At 36.4% G+C, this 21,064-nt stretch overlaps 1 protein-coding gene across 1 annotated transcript in view; it reads right to left on the bottom strand.

The window, feature by feature from the left end:
* Positions 1 to 2,125: 2,125 nt before the first annotated feature.
* The window catches only part of LOC123457363 (vomeronasal type-2 receptor 116-like), an 86,117-nt gene continuing 67,178 nt past the window's right edge, over positions 2,126 to 21,064 (bottom strand). Inside the window, exons 2-5 of the mRNA XM_045141318.1 lie at positions 10,068 to 10,871; positions 8,616 to 8,843; positions 8,000 to 8,123; positions 2,126 to 3,045 (exon numbers count right to left, since the gene is read on the bottom strand). Of these exons, the coding sequence (XP_044997253.1) occupies positions 2,126 to 3,045; positions 8,000 to 8,123; positions 8,616 to 8,843; positions 10,068 to 10,871 (2,076 nt within the window). The remainder of the gene's footprint in view (positions 3,046 to 7,999; positions 8,124 to 8,615; positions 8,844 to 10,067; positions 10,872 to 21,064) is intronic.

Below are 21,064 nucleotides of genomic sequence, written 5' to 3'. Positions count from 1 at the left end.
GGCATGAGGGACTGGTGCACACATTTCCTCCTCTCCCGTTCTCTTTCTCTCTCTCTCTTTCATGCGTGCCTCACCGTCTGTTTCTGATTACAAGTTTATAATAAAATTCTTTAAAAACATTCTATGCAAGAGATGAGATACCTGCCAGTAAGTTGTGGCTCAGTGAGGCCACCAATACAATATATGCTATGGCAGTTGCTCTTGGTTGCATACCTAAAACAAATTGTAAATCTTCATTTTTATTTCTTAAGTATAACTCTCCAAAGCTTTAAAAATCTGTAACATCTACACATCTACAGAATATCCCATCCAAATGTGGCACAATATCCATTTTATCAGCAGCATATGTAACAGTCCCTAATCATGTAGAGAAAGCAGTGAGTTTGTTTCACAGTTTAAGCACATTTATTCTATGCTCATGTGTTTGTTGCCAGTGCTTTTATGGGTGACGAGACAACAGCACATCCTTAGTGGAATGAAAGGCAGAATGTGCTTTCACATAGTACAGAGGGAGAGGAGCAGTTTCTGTGACAGTATCCCATGCAAGAACATAGTTAAATATCATTTACTAATGCCAGCAGATCACACCACTTAAATGTACAAGCTCCAAGAGGATCGTGTCCTGGAGACAAAACTTTCAGTCTATAAGAATTACTGAATAGTTACTTTAGTCACTAAACTCTGTTTAAAGAAACAGGCTGATTTTGATATGTGTTGACTCACTAATACATCAATGAGGCAAAAAACTATACTGGAGATTACTTTCAAATAACACAAATAAAATTCCTTTCATTTCATTAAATATAGAATTGAAAATTCTGGATCCTGGTCTTTGCATAGCTCAAAAACTAACATTGGTTTGTATGAGTTTTTTTAAATTAATTTTTAATTTTACAGACTTATGCAAATGTGAGTGTTTAGTTTATTCATGACTAAGTGAAAATAATTCTTGAAATTATCATATCTATATTTTTAAATATTGTAAGATTAACAGTTAAATATAATCCATATTTTGAAATATTGTATTCCAAAATTTGTATAAATTTATATTTCAGAATTGTAAATATTTTCCAATTTATTTTCACAATGGATAAATGTTTCAATAATTTGTGTAATTGTTTCTCAAGAATGGGATAGAACACACACTAAAAACAATGAAAAATAAAACTGCTGATGAGCTATTCCCTTGCCACTATGATTTAAACTTCTCTATATATTACATTCAAAATTCCATGGTCCAGATAGACATTCAGGCTTGATATAAATTCATGTTTCAAGGACACAAAGGCTGATATATTCATTCACGAAAGACAAGGAATATTCAGGAAAACAAGACGATAGGGTAATTAATCATCTTAATTTTACCAGGAAGCACACATTGGATTGTTTCTCATGCTTACTGTCTTTCATATAGACCATGAACAACACTTTCACTTTCACCAAAGTTTTGCTGACATACTTGTGTATATTCCCTACCACAGAATATCAAATTGCTGGTGATTTACACCATAAATATATTTTTCCTATTTTCCAGGGGATGAACTATCTGCTCCTCTGTATGGATAAACGTTAATGTATATTGAAAATATCTTTAGGTAAGGCCTCTGCTACTTTCAAAGGGAACTATTCTTTTACCTCCTAATCAAACCCTCACTGTATCTCTGAATATTCTTTGAACACTCAAATACAACCTTTTAAGACATTCTCAAAGACATTTGCTCTATACAGCAAACTATAGTAGGTTTCTTTCAAACAATCTGAAGACGGTATCAGATATATTTCAGGTTGTCACGATTGATGGGAGCAAAATACAAAGTACATTAGCAATGCTTTGTTCTAGGGGTCTTTATTTACTAATTGGAGAGAGATGTGAGAAAATGATTATTCTTGCTACTGCAAACCATCTCCAGAGACATATGCCACTTGGTGAAATTGGCTTCCAGTAGGTGCTGGAAAATGGAACCTGGCCTGACAGCTGTGCATGGAAGCTGATAAACAATGTTAGAGACCAAATAAGACTTGTACACATGAACAAATATCTTACTCTCTTTTTAATATTTAGTGCTTTCAATACTGCAAGGATTTCTACAGGATATATTTTAAATAAATACATATGAGTTAAAATTTAAAAATCAATTGGTTGTACAATATGTTTTTTCTTCACCCTCTTTAGAGTATTTTTACTGGGTCTTATCAAAATGATGTAACACTTGGGGAAAAAGATGCAACTTATCAATCCTGTACTGGAGGCCAAGATAGAGAAGACTTCCACTATCACCATGGCTATCCCCTTGGAGCTGTGATAGACAGGAAGGAAAGTGACCCACACACTGCAGAACACCAGCATGCTGAAGGTCAGGAATTTGGCTTCATTGAATGCATCAGGCAGGTTTCTGGCCAGGAAAGCCACAGTAAAGCTCCCTATCGCCAGAGATCCCAGATAGCCCAGGACACAGTAGAAGGCAGTGTCTGAGCCTTTGTTGCACACAATGATGATGTACCCATGTTCTGAGTGTTCATCAGTGTCAACAAAGGGAGGGGATGTTCCCATCCAGATTCCACAGAGAACAAGTTGGATCAAGGTACAGATGGGAATGATGAAGTTAGGTGCTCCTGAGGCCAGCAGCCCACTCAACTTTTGTCCTGGAGCAGTGACCCTGAAGGCCAGAACCACAGTAGTTGTTTTGGCCAAAACAGTTGACACAGCCACAGTGAACAGAAGTGCAAATGTGATCTGCTGCAAGATACACTTGGCTGTGGTGGGGTGTCCAATGAAGAGTAATGGGCAGAGAAAACAGAACTTGAGGGAAATGAGCAGGATGTAGCTGTTTGTTCGATTATTGGCCTTCACAATTGGTGTGTTTTGGTGCTTCACATAAACCCCAAGTACAATAGCAGTGAGTGTAGAGAAGCAAAGCGCTATACAAGCCAGAGCTATCCCCAAGGCATCTTCATAAGCCAGAAACTTCATAGTTTTTTGGAGACAGTGATTTTTCTCTATGTTGGCATACTGAGTGATTGGGCACTTCACACATTGATCCATATCTGGCACACAATGCAAGGTATCATCAGATTAGTTGCAGTATTTATTTCATTGTCCCAGCATAATTGTATTCTATGTTCCTTCCTGGAGACGGCAAGCATGCCATTTCAGGATCACCAGGAATTCAGTGCTGAAGAGCTGCATTTTACTGTTCCAGCCTAGCTGTCTCTTCCTTGAAGTCCAATATGGCTCCTCTATAGAAAAATCTTTGGAAAATTATTTAAGGTATGTAAGTGTGACCGATCTAATTTTAAGGGTTGATGGGCTACAACATCAATTTTTATAATTCTCCCTAAATAATTATAAGGTGGTGTTATTTGAATCTTTTTAGGGGCTACATTCAAACTATAAGCAGCTAGGGTAGAAATCATTTCTTGTAATAAATTTTGTAGAATTCCCCTGTCTCTATCTGCTATTAAATATCATCAATAGAGTGAATGATCATAGAAGATTTGTTACTTTTCCTAATGGCTTCCAAGGCCATATTCACAAATTTCTGACATAGGGTAGGTGAGTGTTTCATCCACTAAGGTAGTACTTTCCAGTGATATCACAAATAGGGTCTTTGTAAGTTTACTGAGGGAACATTAATGCAAAACACTTACAATCTTGAGGGCTCAGGGGGATTGTAAAAAAAGCAGTGTTGCAAGTCAATTACAACAAGTCTAAAATCTATAGGTATAGCAACTGGACTAGGGAGGCCTGGTGGTAAAGCTCCCATTGTCTCCATGGTGGCATTTATTTTTCTTAGGTCCTACAATAATCTCCAGTTTCCTGATTTATTTTTTATGACAACAGTTGGTGTATTCCATGGGTTTGTGGATCTTCAACCATATCTTCACCCTCAGCAAAAATCACAGGGAAACAAGGAAACAACTTATCCCCCTTCATGGCAGCTTCTTGGATTGCAGCCATTAAACATGAAGTTCTCCCTAGGTTTGAAGCTTCCCTTTTTGGTCTGGCTTTAGGGGGCTTATTAGTAGAGTTCTTAGGTGGAAGCCAGTCAGGATTATGATATTTAGCAGCCTCATCCTCTAGTTCAACTTCTTCTTCACAATCCAAGGATTCATCATCTGAGATATCTATGTCTGATGCCTGGACAAGCTGCACCTCGTGTTTGTTTTGAGAGGCAGTTCTAACTTTGGGCAGAATTCATAAAAACCTTTTATTATTGCTTTACATCAAACAATCCCATAATTGTTCACCTCAAGTAAAGTCGTCAGGTCCCTATAATGATCAACAGTTTTCACACTTTCCCCATGTATGTGTGATCAAGCACTTGTGATTTCCTGAACTTCAAATTTCGATTACTCTATTAAATGTGAGAGGCAAAAAAAGAGATCCATTTATCCCTCAGTCATTTATTTTGAATTTTCCTTTTCATGTCTCTCCAGTCCTTAGACTTTGGTCCCCCAATTGAACTTATCTGACTTCAGTTGTTTTTCCCGTAAGGATTCTTGGTAAAGAGTCATAGTTTGCTGCAATTGCCACCATTCAGAAAAAGTAGTCATAGAACAATTTTTACATTGTTCCAGGAGGCTCATTGTTTCCTCCTAAGTGTACTGTACTCCATGCCTGACTTTAATTAAGGCCTTTAAGCAAAACAATTATCTCTGACCTATTTTCTTGGTTTTCCAATTCTATGCCAGAGCCTCTTTCAGACACATTAACTGGCACTTCACTAACACCAATTTTTACTAGAAAAGTAAACTTAGAGAGTGGGACACCTAGTGAAAGTCAGAGAAAGACAAATATTATACAGAAAACCACAGCTAACTGTAGTGTAGGGAGGCAAAGATTTTTTATATAGGGGTCACATTGGACTTCAAGGAAGAGACAGCTGGGCTGGAACTGTGTCATGCAGCTCTTCAGGGCTCTATTACTCATGATCCTGACATGGCATGCTTGCCATCTCTGGCAGTTCCTATTGACAATTAAGGTAGTTCTCTCTATAGCCATGATAGCAATTAAATAAGACCATCATATTAGGTAAGATAAACAAGCTTTTTTAAAAAATACATTATTTATTTGCTCATAGGCAGAGGGAGACAGAGAAATCCAGAGAGAATGGGTGTGCATGAACCTCTAGCCACTGAAAACAAGCACCAGATACATGTACCACTTTGTACATGTGTCTTTTTCTGTGTAATGTGGAATTAAACTGAGGTGGTTAGATTTTGCATGTCTGTGCCTTAACTGGGGAGCCATCTCTTCAGCCTAACAAAGCTGTATTTTATTCACTTAACTTACCTTATATATTCTCTTGATCCTTTGTTTTTCTTAAAAGAATAAAATAATTTTGTTGTAGTGTACCAGAATTATATATTGACATTTCTTACATGAGGTATTTCTTATGATTTCTACTACAAGGAAGATGGTTTATCAATTAAGATGCTTGCCTGCAAAGCCTAAGGACCCATGCTTGATTCACCATATTTCTCATAAGTTAGACACACATGGCAATGCATGATTAAGTCGCACATGTCCACAAGGTGGCACACATACGTGGAATTCAACTGCAGTGCAAGGGACCATTGCACCCCAATTATCTCTCTCTCACACACACTCATGCTGTCTTTAATTAAGAAAGCTAGTCTGTTTTTCTTGACTCAAAAAAAAAACATCAGCACCAGGTGTGGTGGCGCACGCCTTTAATCCCAGCACTCGGGAGGCAGAGGTAGGAGGATCACTGAGAGTTCGAGGCCACCCTGAGATTCCATAGTGAATCCCAGGTCAGCATGAGACATAGTGAGACACTACCTCGAAAAACAAAAAAAAAAAAAAAAAGAAAAAGAAAAAAAGAAAAAAAAATACCTCAGTGTTCTGTACACAGTGCACTGTAAGATCAGAGAGGTACATGGTTCTATGTCTAATTTAACACCTTTGTTAGACAACATCCCTAAATTTAGATCATAAAATATGATTTTTTTACCGCATACTACAGTTCTAAGTCTTATGAAGACTATCTGTATCAGGTGATGTCTTATGGCTTTGTACCCAGATGTCAGTAGGTACATGTAATTGCTCCAAAACATATTTTAAGAAATATGAATGAAATTGAATAACCCTAGATATAATTAACTCTAATTTCATTTTTGCTTAAACCTTGGAATAGATATTCATATACTAATTTTGTGATAACATACCATTTACCTGTTTCTCCAAATTCTACCTCAATAAACCTTGGTCTATGTTTTAGCACACTTTGGTCAGGATGTTTGTCAAGTAAGGATTATGAAAAAGATAATTTGCAACTTTGAAAAGAATGAACATGATACACAATAAGGAACTGGGGTGAAATTCTTGCCACCTATAAGTTGTATTTTCTATCATGGTGTTTTACACTTTTGATTGTAATTGCATTGGCTCATAAAAGGGGACTTCAAAGAAATATATGGCATCTCTTATTGAGTATTTCCATAAAGGAATATTTTCCCAATAATTCTAATCTTACTTCTCTTAACCATGTATTGTAAATTTATGTGCATATACTTTATGAGTCATATATTATAAGGCCATACATTCAACTTTATTTGGGAAATATAACATGTCCAACATGTCCAAATTTAAAAAAAAAACAAAACACTTCAATGTTAATGCTAAACTTATCCAACACCACTAAAGTTTGTATTTAACTAGTTAATTTGGATTGCATGCTGAAGTATTACTTGAATGAACACTTTTTATATATTTCTAATTATATTACTTTATTCATTTTGTGACATTATCCAGTCATACCCAAAATATATGTCAATCTCATTCTTTTTTCTACATCATGTGTCAATCCTCCAGTGTATCCACTTTGAATTCTGGTACACTGAAAAAATGCTCTGGATATTAGAGAATGCTCCAGACACTAATAGATGAAAATACTGTGGAATTAGTATTTATATCATATTTAAATTCCTTTGATCACATTTGTCGTAGCCTTTAGCTTCTACTTTAACATGCCACTCCCATTGTCTTGTGTTGTCAACTGTAAAATAGAGGGCAACATAAAATAGTACCTATTCTTCCATTCTGTGCTCAACCTAGTGGGCTTGATATCTGAGATATATTTTTTTATTCTTATTTTGAACCTCAGAATATTTCCCATTATCTCCTTAAATGCTTCAAATTACATCTGAAACAATGCAGATGATATTTTAATTGGAATATTTATGTTTCCTGATAAAGGATTTAAATAGCTGTGGTATGCTATTGTCTAAAGTCTTAAAATCAACTGCTTTCTGAATTATTTCATAGACTCTCAGGAGATAGTATGCTTACATTGAAAGAGTTTGCAAAATTACATATATCTGAAGCCAAAAAAGGGTGGAGTGATGGCATACTGTTTAAAGTACATTCTTGAAAAGACTAAGGACTCATGTTTGACTCTCCAGGTTTCATGTAAACCAGATCTACATGGTGGCACATGCATCTGGAGTTCATTTGAATTGGGTGGAGGCTCTGGCACTCACATTCTGACTTTATTTCTCCTTCCCTCTCTAATCAATCAATCAATCAATCAATCAATAACTGAATAATCTAAATATAACTATTTAAAACCAAAAATGACATCTCTCTGCATTTATTATCAGCAACCTCTTGCATCCTGGGAAGATAAACATGAGGAATATACCTTCTTATTACCTTCATTTGATGTAGATTCACAGAAGATTATATGTATATATTACATTCCTTGAAGAAATTGTATATTCATTAACTATTTGATCACAGAGTATTTGTAATTGTGAGATAGCTAGTATGTACAATGGATCTAGGTACTAAAAATATGGTTCATGAATTGAGTGTTATGTTAATGTCATGAGTATTTATCGTTTGAACCAAGTGATTACTTTAAGCAATGAAGCAATATTATGTGTTTCTTCAGGTTCTCTTAAGGCCCTTAGAAGTTCCCACTATACATGGAGAAAAGATCAAACTGGAGAAAGACTCTCTAAACCATCAACTTACCCTTTTTGTTAGAAATCTCATTTTCTGGGCAGGGGAAACAGTCAAAGCAACAGGCTGCCTTTCCCTCATGTCGGAACTTCCTGAAACCAAGCCCGCAAGTCTCACTGCACACAGAGGAGGGAATCTGAGGAAAATCAGAAGTGTAGTTGCAAAAGTTAGCAATGTTATATACTCTATTCAAAACTATATGTTAAAACAATCACCCTTATTAAACTCTTTATCCACATCTACAATAAAATTGAGGTGTCATACTCCATGTTTGTCAAGATTTTTTTTTTTTTTTTGAGGTAGAGTCTCATACGAGCCCAGGCAGACCTGGAATTCACTATATAGTCTCAGGCTGACCTTAAACTGACAGTGATCCTCCTACATCTGCCTCCCAAGTGGTGGGATTAAAGGTGTGCACCACTAAACCCAGCCTGCCTGTCAAGATTTAGATGAAATATTTTGTCATTTCCAAATATTTTTCAAATGATAGAAAGAAAATCTAGGGCACCAGTAAAAGAAATTTAAACAACATATTATTATACTTGGCCAAATCGTGAGGGCACACATGACCCCACATGATTTTATCTATTTATGCCTTGAGTAAAGTATTACAGTTAGGTAAACATACCTGTCTACTCCCTGTGGCCCACTCTATGGCCTCATCAGACAAATACAATTGTTGACCAAAGGAACCATATGAAGAAAACTGTCCTATTTTCACCTTTATTCCAAGACCTTGTGGAAAATTTGAAATGTGGGAAATATCATAGTCTGCATCACATTTTCTTTTCTCATTAATAGTCACTAGGTCTCCAATGGGGTTAATAAATTGCATATTCTTCATAGTGTGGTAAAACTAAAAGAAATATATCATTTCCAATTAAGTACATACATAAATGGACATAATATGTGATATGAGTAATACCTTTGTTTTTACAACCCTTTGCTGAAAATGAAACTTTATTGCATGTACCCAATAATGTGAAATAAATGAATTTCCACAGATCAGTTAAATATTACTATATTTTTATAAGATAATTTGTGAAGAAACTGGTAACACTGATCACAAAATATTAGGTAAGTCTATTGAGATAAGCCTTAAAACTCTCTATATTTATAGTAATCAAAAAAGATTAACTAAAGCATTAATGTCTTCAATTATAGCAGTGATACAGAATTACAATAGCAATTTATGTGACTTCTCAACCACATTGATCAGGATACCTTAGCATGGGAAAAGTAAGCTCACATCTAGATTTCAAGCACTTCATGATTTAAAAAACAAAACAAACAAACAAAAAAAAAAACTGGAAGCCAGGCACGGTGGCACACACCTTTAATCCCAGCACTCCAGAGGCAGAGGTAGGAGGATCGCCGTGAGTTTGAAGCCACCCTGGGACTCCATAGTGAATTCCAGGTCAGCCTGGGCTAAAGTGAGACCCCACCCTGGAAAACCAAAGTAAATAAATAAACTGGGATCACTTATCAAATACTAAAACCAGTTGGGTATGGTATCAAGCTCAGAAAATATGTCACATAATATATGGATCACTCAAAACTGATGTCATCAATTTCAGTATCTTTTTCATGTATGCACACAGTGATGATTTGTCATGGTTGCCTGCTTGACTGGAGTTGGAATTACCATAGACACAAATCTGTGGACATTTCATTAAGAAATTATAGTTTGGTAACTAAATGTGGAAAGCTCACACTGAATACAGGTGGCACTATTTCATGTGAAAAGGGTTTAAAATCAGGGAGAGCTAGATGTCCAATAACTTCATCACCTTTGCTTACAGATTTTAGATGCCATGGACAGTTTATTTCATGCCCCTGCTTCCATGGTGTCACCATCTTGAAGGACTATAGTCTTGAACTGTGAAGTAGAATGTAACCATTCTCAACTAAGTTGTTTTGGTCAAGTATTTACGCTGAAAAATGTAACTAATAAACTTTATGTATTTACTTCCTAGGAAATGAAAAAATGGAGAAACACCCAAAATCGAGAGTACTCCCAGCAACAGGTTTTAAAAATGTATGGAGCTACTTAGAAGGTATTACTGATGACACTACATACCTTTGAGCAGTCAGGTACGCATAGACTTGTTATTGGGTGAACATCTACCTGTTCATAATGCATTGCATGGTAAGCATATGCCCAGGCATACACAGCATTGTATAGATTATAATTCTCGTCATTTATGACTATGTGAAATCCTTGATTTACAAACCATTTTAATGAATTATTGAGGGCACATTTATTCTGTGTTCTACATATAGATTCAATGTCTGAACAATTAAAGTACATCCATTCTGATCTCATAACAGAAAAGTTTATTGGATACTGAGAAGTGTTTATTGACTGAATAAATTTGTTAATATTGGGAATCTTATGATAGTGATTAGAAAATGTGAAAGAACCATAGAATGAGTCAAGAGGGAACTGTCTTGCTGTATTTGTGATGACATCCCACTGTGAGGTGGTGACCCAGATCCTACGGATGCCTAAATATGCCCATCTTCTAAAGCTCACTTCCAGTGTGGAATTTAATTCACCATAAATGACCACAACACTTGCCAAAGATGTCACAATTTGTTTGTAATATTTCTTCGCCCTTGTATTGTATAAGTCCATGCTTAATGGGATCACATTCACAAAGGCTAAACAGAGTTCATTTCCTTGCATCTTTTCTCTAAAGTCTGAGAGAAATTGAATACCTTGGTCATCATCAGAGATGACCAGCCCCATCCAGGTCCAGTTGAAATGAAGCATTAAGGAGACTATGGCAAAAGGAAGCCTTGTTTCCTTGGGTGCAATCTGATACAGATAAGGATACTGAATATGGTCACTCAGAACAGGATTAAATGGGCCATAGTGAACCTAAAGGACACAAAACATAGAAATGAATGTGAGGAAGAACAATGGAAGAAAACTCAAACTAAGATCTGAATTGTGTTAATCACCATTTTGTAAGAATGTTTGGAAGGATGATGGCTCACACCATTATTAGTTGTATTTCACTATCCATCAGACTCTGGAAAAGTACTGAACAGTTTAAGGGTTGTGGCAAATCCATTTGTATGTCTCCATAGTTCCTCCTATCAATTTTTAAAAGTTAAGTGCAGATACCCCACCAAGTAAAGGATGATGATCTCTATTTACTTTTATATGACAATACATGGATAAACCAAGTATCTACTGGAAATAACCCTAAGCACATGGGATTCGTAATTCTACTCTGTACATCACAAAGTCTCACCTGTCCTGTATTATCAATTAGAGAGATTAATGTCCCAATTTTGCTACTTCTTTCCCATGATGGTCCTGTAAAAAATAAGCTACATTCTTTTATTTCACAATGATAATTAGGAAGAAAAATCCGCTTAGCTTCTGTGGAACGTAGTTGAGAGACAATAATCAATGAATCATCACACTTGGAAGGGTGGAAGAAAAAAGTAATAGACGTGTTGGGTATAAGTTTGGGATTTCTGTTGATCTCTTCAGTGACAAAAATCATTGTCAGAATATATTGATACTTTTTGAGTGGCACACTGAAATGAAACACAGTAATCATTATGGATGAGGCTTCAAACAGGATAACCTTCAAAATAATTTGAGTGGACATGTAATACATGTGATAAGTGATGTTTTCTCCTGAAATTCTCATGTAAACATGAACATTTATGTGAGGATATGATCCAACATAGCATAGGGATCAACTGGGCATTTTTAAATTATTAAATGAAAGACAATTCATAAAGGTATTTATGTTATGAATATATCATCTTTGGCTAATGAGAAACTGGTGAAAAGTCTATATATATTCTATAGGTCGTACATGGACTTGGAAGTAGACTTACACCAGACAGAATATCTTTTTTTAAAAAATTTTTTTTTTAATAAAAGGCGAAAGATTTATTCGGTTTGAAGAGAAACCAGAGTATTTTAAATATTTTTATTTATTTATTTGAGGGGGACAGACACAGAGAGAAAGACAGATAGAGGGAGAGAGAGAGAATGGGCGCGCCAGGGCTTCCAGCCTCTGCAAACGAACTCCAGACGCGTGCGCCCCCTTGTGCATCTGGCTAACGTGGGACCTGGGGGACCGAGCCTCGAACCGGGGTCCTTAGGCTTCACAGGAAAGCGCTTAACCGCTAAGCCATCTCTCCAGCCCCTGACAGAATATCTTGATGCTAGAATTCTCAATTTTAAGAAATGAAAATAAATGCAGCAATGATTGAGTTTATGGTACTTTGGTGTGTATTTGTGGGTAATAGTCACATTCATGTTTGGAAGATCACGTTTTGTGCATATATGTGCATGTGTGTGGGCATGTGTGTGTAAGAGGGTCTATGCTTGTTTCACTGTGTAACACTATAAACCAGTGTAAGTTGTTCTTATACATTACATGTAATTATTTCTCTTTGGTTTTTATTGTGACACAGGTTCTGACTCTTGCGCCTTCTGACCTGGAATTCAATATGTAGTCTTAGGGAAGCCTGGAACTCATGGTGATATTCCTACCTTTGCCTCCTAAATGCAGAGGTTAAAGGTATGTATCACCATGCCTGATTTACATGCAATTATTCTGATGACTTGGTGAACACCAATTTGGCTACAGAAGCAACCAATCTCTGGGGATTCAGTTTTTCCAAACTCAGAACATGGGATGGTATGTGCACCAGGTCAAAATTTTAGGTGAGGGTCATGGATTTGAAGAAAGGACCTCATGCTTATTCAGAAATTCCTTTACAAATTCCTATGTTATGGTACTTTTCTTAAATACCATCTGGCAATGAGTCAAGCAATGCCCTGATTAATGCGGAATATACAGTCAGTCCTATCTATTAACAGCAAAATGTGGCTTTTATAATGTCTTTGAAAGTATTGGTATCTCTCCTAGTTGTAATGTGAACTCTATTTCACCAGGAATTGGAAGTGTCCATTCATTTTTGGAGTTCATTTGCTTCTTATGTTAAGTAATTCCCCTTTACTAGGACAACATAGCTGACAAAAATCAGGTTAAAGGAAGGCATATTTGTTGCAGATTGTCCTTCCAGGTCATACTAAGAAATATTCAAAATTGATAAGGAAATTATTGGCAGGGAATGCATGGTATCTGAGAGTGGTCTCTTTCAGTCCAAGGAGGCCCACTGAGCTATATTAATATTGCACATTGGCAGTCATGCCTCTTACTTTTTATACAGTAGAGGATCTCTGTCCTCCTATGGTGCTGCCCACAGTAAATTTGGATATTCCCACTTTAATAACCTAGTCAATATTATCTAACAGGAATTCTCTCCAGGGATAGCCTAATCCATTTAATTCCTATCAGGTGATTGTACGTCTTCTCAAGTTGAATATAAAAATAAAACATGGCAGTTAGAAAATCTTTTTCCATCTGTTACCTAAAAATTTATCTCTCTAATAGTAATGTGAATTATTTTCGGATAAAGAAATATTCCCTTTTCTGATAGAATCTTCTACTGTAAGTCTTTTGATCAGAGAATTAAGACCACAAATATACAGAGTTACTGCTGTTGTGTAAGTTTATTTTTATTGTGTTTCAAGGATTGATTGGTTTCATTATAGTGTTCGAAACAAACTTTCATTCCCCTCCTCCTTTTATCTTTTCTCACACCCCTTTAAGCTCCACACTGATACTTAGCTTTTCTGCCTTCATCCTACATGTTTCCTTTGGTTTGGTGCTATAACACTGCAGTTGTGCCGCTTGCGGTTAGTCAATAGTTGTAGGTCATTTTACCAAGCCCTTCTTGTATTTAGAGTTTGTTGAAAAATCACCTATTTTGATAGCCTTTCTTTTATATGTTATTGAGTGTTTCTGTCATGAGCTCTCTGTGCCCTTTCTTATTCTTTTATTTATATTTTTCACCTTAATATGACCTATTAGTTTTTTGGGGATTCCTGCATGTCTGGTGGTTTCTATGCCTATTGTCACTGGATAGCATCTTTTCTCCTACTTCTAGGAAATTTTCTTCTAAAATTACTTTCAATAAATTTGATACCTTTGGTCTAGGGTTTATTTAATTCTAAGCACTTAATTTCTAAATATAACCTCCCATAGTATTGAAAATATCACTTGCTTCCTTCATACATCTGGATCTTATTAATTTTGACTCATCCTTTTATTCTTTTACCTGGTCTGTACGTCCTAATCTGCTGTTATTCATGTGGTGCAGTCTATATGAGAGGAATTCCACAGTGCTTTTAATTTCACTTATTAAGTTATCATTTCAGTTAAAATTTTCATTGATGTGCTATCCATTTTTTGAATTCTATTATAATATCCTCTTTAGAAATAGCTCAATTATGATGTTTGTTTCTTTTGTCTTGGAATGCACTCTGTACATATGTATGTCCTCTGCTTTGTGTTGTCTTTGATTTCCTTTGGACATTTACTCCTGTGTTCTTCAATTCATTGTTTGTATATATTTCTTATTTGGTGCCAAAACAACATATTTAGGAATGATTTAGGAGGCATCCTCTAATGTGTGGCTTCCCAGCAGGAGGTGGCATGGGCAGTACAAAGGGCAAAGAGATTGCCTCTACACTCGGACTCACATTTGGAATCCTAGAAGTATGTATCTAGGAAGAGGTTCATGGATTTAGGAAGTTGCTCCTATATTCTCAATGGAACCCGGCAATAGGCATTGTGGGTAGAAATAAGGGCATGGATAATGGGTAAGTGTGCCCAAACTGGCATGTGTGCTTCTGTAGACCCGCAAATATGATCCTTGCCACAGGAGATATAGAAGGGAGAAAGTGGTATAGTGACTGGACAGCTATGCTGAGAGTCATGTGTGACATCCAAGTCCATGTAACAGTGGCAGGAGGGTAACAATTGAGATCTGAGGATTGGGATACACTGGAGGGAGGATGAGTTGTGAAAACAGAAATCATTTTTGTCAATGGAAAACAATGATGCTTTTGGTAATCATGGATATAATTCTTCTGACATTGTGCTTTACCTTTACATTCCATATTCTATTTCTATTTATCATTACTGGACTTCTAGTTGACCAAGTAAGCAGAACAAGCTCAGGATATAATGATATTTCAGATGTTGATAATTTCATGTTCCCTTAAAGTTTGGATCTCTCTGTAAAAGAAACCTTTAAATTTCCTATATAATTCTCTCATTATTATGTCTTCTTTCTTTATATTTACTGGTATTTAATTACTTAATGTACTTAATGATTTCTAGCTCCTTAGAGGTGTTCTGTAGATGCATTTTGACTTCATATTTAAAATAGCTCTTAATAATCATTTACTCTATGTGGTCTTTTTATGAACATTTAATATTTAATTAGTTCGATTGACCACAGCAATGTAAACTAGAAGAAACATACCATTCTCAACAAATATTGCAAGACATATTGAATAAATACATATAGAAAAAATTAAAATATAGCCATTTCTCTTCCCATGCAAAACCAAAAACAAACAAACAAAAAAAAACCCTCCAAATGGAGGAAATGCTTCAAAATAAGATCCAGAATTCTAAAGTTACAGGATGAAACAAAAAGGGGACATTCTATAAAATAGGACTAGGGCCATACTTCCTGAAAAATACCACAGTAATCCAGGAACTTAAATAAATCCTTCAACCCATGGCATCTAACCAAGATAAAATGTTTGTCTACAAACAACATACCCTAAACAGAGCCCACAAACTGCCTACAGACGGGGAGAAAATCTTTGCCAGTTATACCACTGACAGAGGCCTAACATTCAGAATCTAAAGGAACTCAAAAAACTAAACAATAGAAAAAAGAAACAATATACTCGAATAACAGGGCAGAGAATTCAACAGAATAATTGTCAAAGAAAGAATTAAATGGCTAAACTCATCTCTGAAAATGTTCAACATTCTTAGCTATCAGGGAAATTGAGAATAAAACTTCTATGAGGTTCCACGACAAACCCAAAAGGATGGGAATCTTAAGAAAAAAAATGACAGTATATTTTGAGAACACTCAGGGAATGAGGGCCCCTAATTAACTACTGGTGGGAATACAAACTTATACAATAAATATAGAAATCAATAAGTAGACTCCAGAAAAGGATGAAAATACTGCTACCAACTAACCCTGCCATTCCTGTACTGAGCATCTACCCTAAATGCTCACTCTTTACTCCAGAAACATTTGCTCAATAGTAGCTACTCAATTCACAATGGCTAAGAACTGGAATCAACCCAGATGCCTATCACTTGACAAATGCATAATGAAGATGTGGAATTCTACTCAGCCCCAAAGGAAAAAAGTGATATAATGAAATTGGTAGGAAACTTGTAGGATTTGAACAGATCATACTAGTGAAGTCACTCTATAGAAATACAAATGCTGCATGCTTTCCCTCACCCGTAGTTACTAAACTGGAAAAGCTTGAATTTCTGTCATACCCAACAAGAACCTGATGGTTAGGTGAGAGGGATGGAATTATTTGGGGAAGGAGAATGGGAAGACACAGGGGAATGTAAATATAAACAAAATGAAATCCAAAAATATATTGGTATTATAGAATACTTTCTCATCAGCAGGATATTAGGAGCATGGAGGGGTTGTCTGGTAAATATTAGGCCTCAAGAGAATGGGAGGAAGCCTTAATCTAAAATATTTGGCACTGCCTGGAAAATTCAAGTACCAGAAATTCATTACAACCCACATTGAGCTGTTGACTGAAGAGAATTTTGAATATTCCCAAACAAGACAAGTTTCTGTCAAAGTACCTGATTACCCATCTAAAGATAAAAATGAGAACCTAATGCTGATGAAACCACATGCAACCAATGCAGAATATCACAGAACATTGAGAGATCAGGTTGAACCTGGAAGGAATTCAGCACCCAGATGGTTAATACAGACAGTATAGAAAACATGGAATAAAATGCTGTTTGAAAGCAGCCAGCAATATGGTGAGAAATCAGGGCACTATGACAAGTCCAAGCAACGATCCTAACCAGATGTACACACCTGAGCAAGTGTCAGTCACCCTAGGTATGTAAACAATGTCTATCTAATTAGCTAATTGATGCACTCAGTGGAAAAGAAACCATAGCTAGAACTAAAAGTCAATTCAGAATCCTATGGATACCAAGATAATAGACTCCAATGAGAACCATCCATTTGTCTTTGGCCAAAAGGCTACAGCTATCAAAATCTCTCAAAATTCATAATTCTTGTACACTCTAACATAGTCTGATCTCACTCTACACTGGGGAACCTATTTTTATTTTCCAGAAAGCAAAGAGAACAAAGGACAACCAAAATATATCAACAGAACAAGAATCACCTACTGTATGTCAGCAGGAGAACCCCCCTAGCACAGAAGCTAGGATCCAGATGAAAACACAGAAGAATTGGTGAGATGAGCAAGAATGCTCCCTCCATGAGGAACTTCTCAGCATGAGCCAGGGTAAGGGATAGAGGCACTGATAATACTCCAAATGCAGGAAAGCAAAAATCCAGAATGATGAGACTCACATACTAAGGTAGACATAAAGTACAGTGAAGAAGACTCAGAATTTTGAGGAAGAATGTCTGGAAAGAATATACTAGCCACAGGGTGGGCAGAAATATCTAGGAGTCTTGTATTCCCCTACAACATCAGACTTTTCCACTCACATCTCATTAACCATAATTACATGCTGAATGCCAGTAATCACATTTGGAGGGCCTTTAGTGAAATGGGGGCAGGGGTGAGGGGAATGATGGTGACAACAGTTGATATATCCATACCAAGTGTCAATTTAATAAAAAGAATATACAAGGAGAAGGGCAAAAAAGGAAATTTTGGTTTGTAACATGTCAGTCTTCCTATTAAACTGTAACTGTTACCACTTGTAACACTGTCCCATTTAGGATCTGAGAAGGGATGTAAGTAATCACAACTTTGAGTAACATCTCTTATTCTACCACGAGTAGAAATATTCTCTTGGCCTTTCTTTATTGTGTGTTTCATCATTGTATTAACTAGAATATAGACAAAACACCTGACAGACTATATTTCAAATTCTTGCTATTTTTATGTCCAACTAAATGCAGTAACATAGTAAAATAATGTATACTTGGCACCTTTCTTCTCCACGTACCATATTACTAAAGGAAGGGAATATCATGGAATGTCATATACCTATTATCTGAGAGATTAGCATCTATGAGAAAAGTCTGTCCATGGTTAGAGAGACAAAGAAAATAGTTCCCATTTCAGAGACTTTACAAGTTATGTGCTTATGGGTGAAAGATGAGCAGATACTTAAAGGGATACTTTGTCTCAGCCACTTAAAGATGAACAAATAACAGTGGGGTTTATTTTCAGGAAAGGAGGATCTAATGTGAAGGAATGTATAAAGCACTGTGTTCTCCAAATTCTACCTTTCTACAGAACTCGAATACTGAAGAAAACCAGGCTGAAAGTCTAGCTCTGGATAAAACAGTCAGTCAAATAAACAACTCCAGAAAACCTCACCAGCAGAATGGAAGGAGGGGAGAACACAATATCTAAACTAGAAAACCAGGAGGCAGAACTAATACAGTCCAACCAAGAGAACGGCAAGCTAATAGGAAGATAAGAATGAGAATTTCAAGATATCTGGGGTACTAAGAAAAGATCAAATGTACGAATTCAGTGTATTGTAGAACGAGAAGAATTTTGATCCAGAGTCTTAGTACCTTTTCAACAAAATCATAGGAGTAAAATTTTCCCAAATTGGGAAAGAAATTCCAATGCAGATCCAAGAAGCTTTTAGAACACCAAACAGACAAAATCTGCAAAGAACTTCTCCTCACAATGTTACAATTAAACTACTAAACACACAAACCAAAGAAAATATATTGAAAGTAGTTACAGAAAAAGGGCCACCTACAAAGGCAAGCCCATCAGAATAATAGCAAATTATTCACCACAAACTCTAAATGCCAGTAGGACTTGGAATGATATATTCCAAGTTCTACAAGATAACAACTGCCAACCAAGATTACTTTATCCTGCAAAGCTATCTATTCAAATGGATGGAGAAACAAGGATATTACACAACAAAAGCAGAATAAATGAATTTATGACAACTAGACCAGCTCTACAGAAAATACTCAAAGGAATACTTCCCAATGTAGAGAATGCAAAGCATACACAGGAGGAAATATTAAAATCAATCAACACTGAAATAAAAGTTAAAACAAGCAAGGATAGGGGAAACCAGAAGCACTACAAAACACAAAGAATGGAGAAAATCAATACATACATATCCATAGCAACTGTTAATATGAATGGCCACAATTCACCAACCAAAAGACACAGGCTTGCAGACTGGCAGGATCCTGCCATTTGCTGCCTTCACAAGACTCATCTCTCAATAAAAGACAGACACTGTCGTAGGGTGAAAGGTTGGAAAATGATATTTCAAACAAATGGGCCTAGGAAACAAGCAGGAATTGCTATCCTAATATCTTGCAGGATAGACTTAAAATCAACATTAGTGAGGAAAGATAAAAAGGTCACTTTTTTTTTTAATTTTATTTGTTTGAGAGTGACAGACACAGAGAGAAAGACAGGTAGAGGGAGAGAGAGAGAATGGGCGCGCCAGGGCTTCCAGCCTCTGCAAACGAACTCGAGACGCGTGCGCCCCCTTGTGCATCTGGCTAACTTGGGACCTGGGGAACCGAGCCTCGAACCGGGGTCCTTAGGCTTCACAGGCAAGCGCTTAACCGCTAAGCCATCTCTCCAGCCCCCAAAAAGGTCACTTTTTACTGACTAAAAGAACAATCCAACAGGAGTGTCCTAAACATGTATGCACCTAACATGGGGAGTCCCAATTTTATCAAACAAACACTGTTAGAAGTAAGGTCACAGATAACAACAAACACAATTGCGATGGGTGATTTTAATACCCCAATCTCATCATTTGACAGATCATCCCCAACAAAAATAAACAGAGAGACATCTGGATTAAATGATATCATGGAACAAATGGACCTAACAGATATATACATAAAATTCCACCCAAACACTGCGGAATGTATATTTTCCTCAGAGTACATGGAACATTCTCTAAAACAGACCATATATTAGGACACAAAGCAAATTTTTACAACTACAGGAAAACTGAAATAACCCGTACTACTCTTTTGACAACAATGGGATTGAACAGCAAATCAGCAATAAGAAAATCTATACAAATCAGATGTATTTAACTATGGCAACTTTCTGATCAGAATAATGTAAAATAAATTTTGATTCATCCCTAAGTGATATGCTTGGGAGGAAAAGTGCAAGGAATCCAAAAACTGTTACTGTACCCATACAGAAACCTCTTACACATTATTCATGACTTTCCAACAGAAAGTTAAGTAACAAAACTGACAGTTACCGATAAAGCTGGCTCATTGAATCATAGTCTATCATACGCTTCTTTGATGTGGAAATATAAAACATACAATCCTTGCACATATCTCCATCACTTTCTGTGTTTTCTTTTATTCTCCAAAAGCAGTCTGTTTCTGTAAAACTGCAGAAGAGGAGAGAAAGCATTGGAAGAAATAAGACAAAAATGAAAATGATCAGCTTACCCATGTCTCAAAACTCACAGTCAGAGCTCTGATGTAATAGGCAGCATCAGGTAGGTATACACATCACATATGCCTGTTTATGTGTGTGTATCCATCTTTACTACTATTGCTGACTAGAGGAGATATTTATATCCCTAATTTCTTTCTTTGTAGTCTTTTTTATCCTCCCTTGAGGAGTACAGAACACAGCCCTTGGGCTCTGCATCTGAGGTTTACATCAAGGTCATAAAAAGGAGTTGAAAAACATGTTGTGAGCATCATCTCTTGCCTCAGGTGCTCTAAGTTCATGTATATCCAGGCATGAATGCCACTGGGATAATCTCCTGAGCATACTTGTTTTCAAACTAATTTCAGAACACCATTTGGATGAACAGCACCTGAAATCATGTAAGTGGACTTCATTGGAGTTTCCAAGTCAAGATGTGATGGGAAAAGGTCAGAGAGGTTTCCTTCTGGTCATAGCTCATGAAGACATGGGCAGCATTG

Source organism: Jaculus jaculus, unplaced genomic scaffold (genome assembly GCF_020740685.1).
Source record: "Jaculus jaculus isolate mJacJac1 unplaced genomic scaffold, mJacJac1.mat.Y.cur mat_scaffold_39_1_1402899_arrow_ctg1, whole genome shotgun sequence".
Lineage (NCBI taxonomy): Eukaryota > Metazoa > Chordata > Mammalia > Rodentia > Dipodidae > Jaculus > Jaculus jaculus.
Note: the sequence above shows the minus strand (reverse complement) of the source record. Positions and strands in the feature narration are given on the sequence as shown.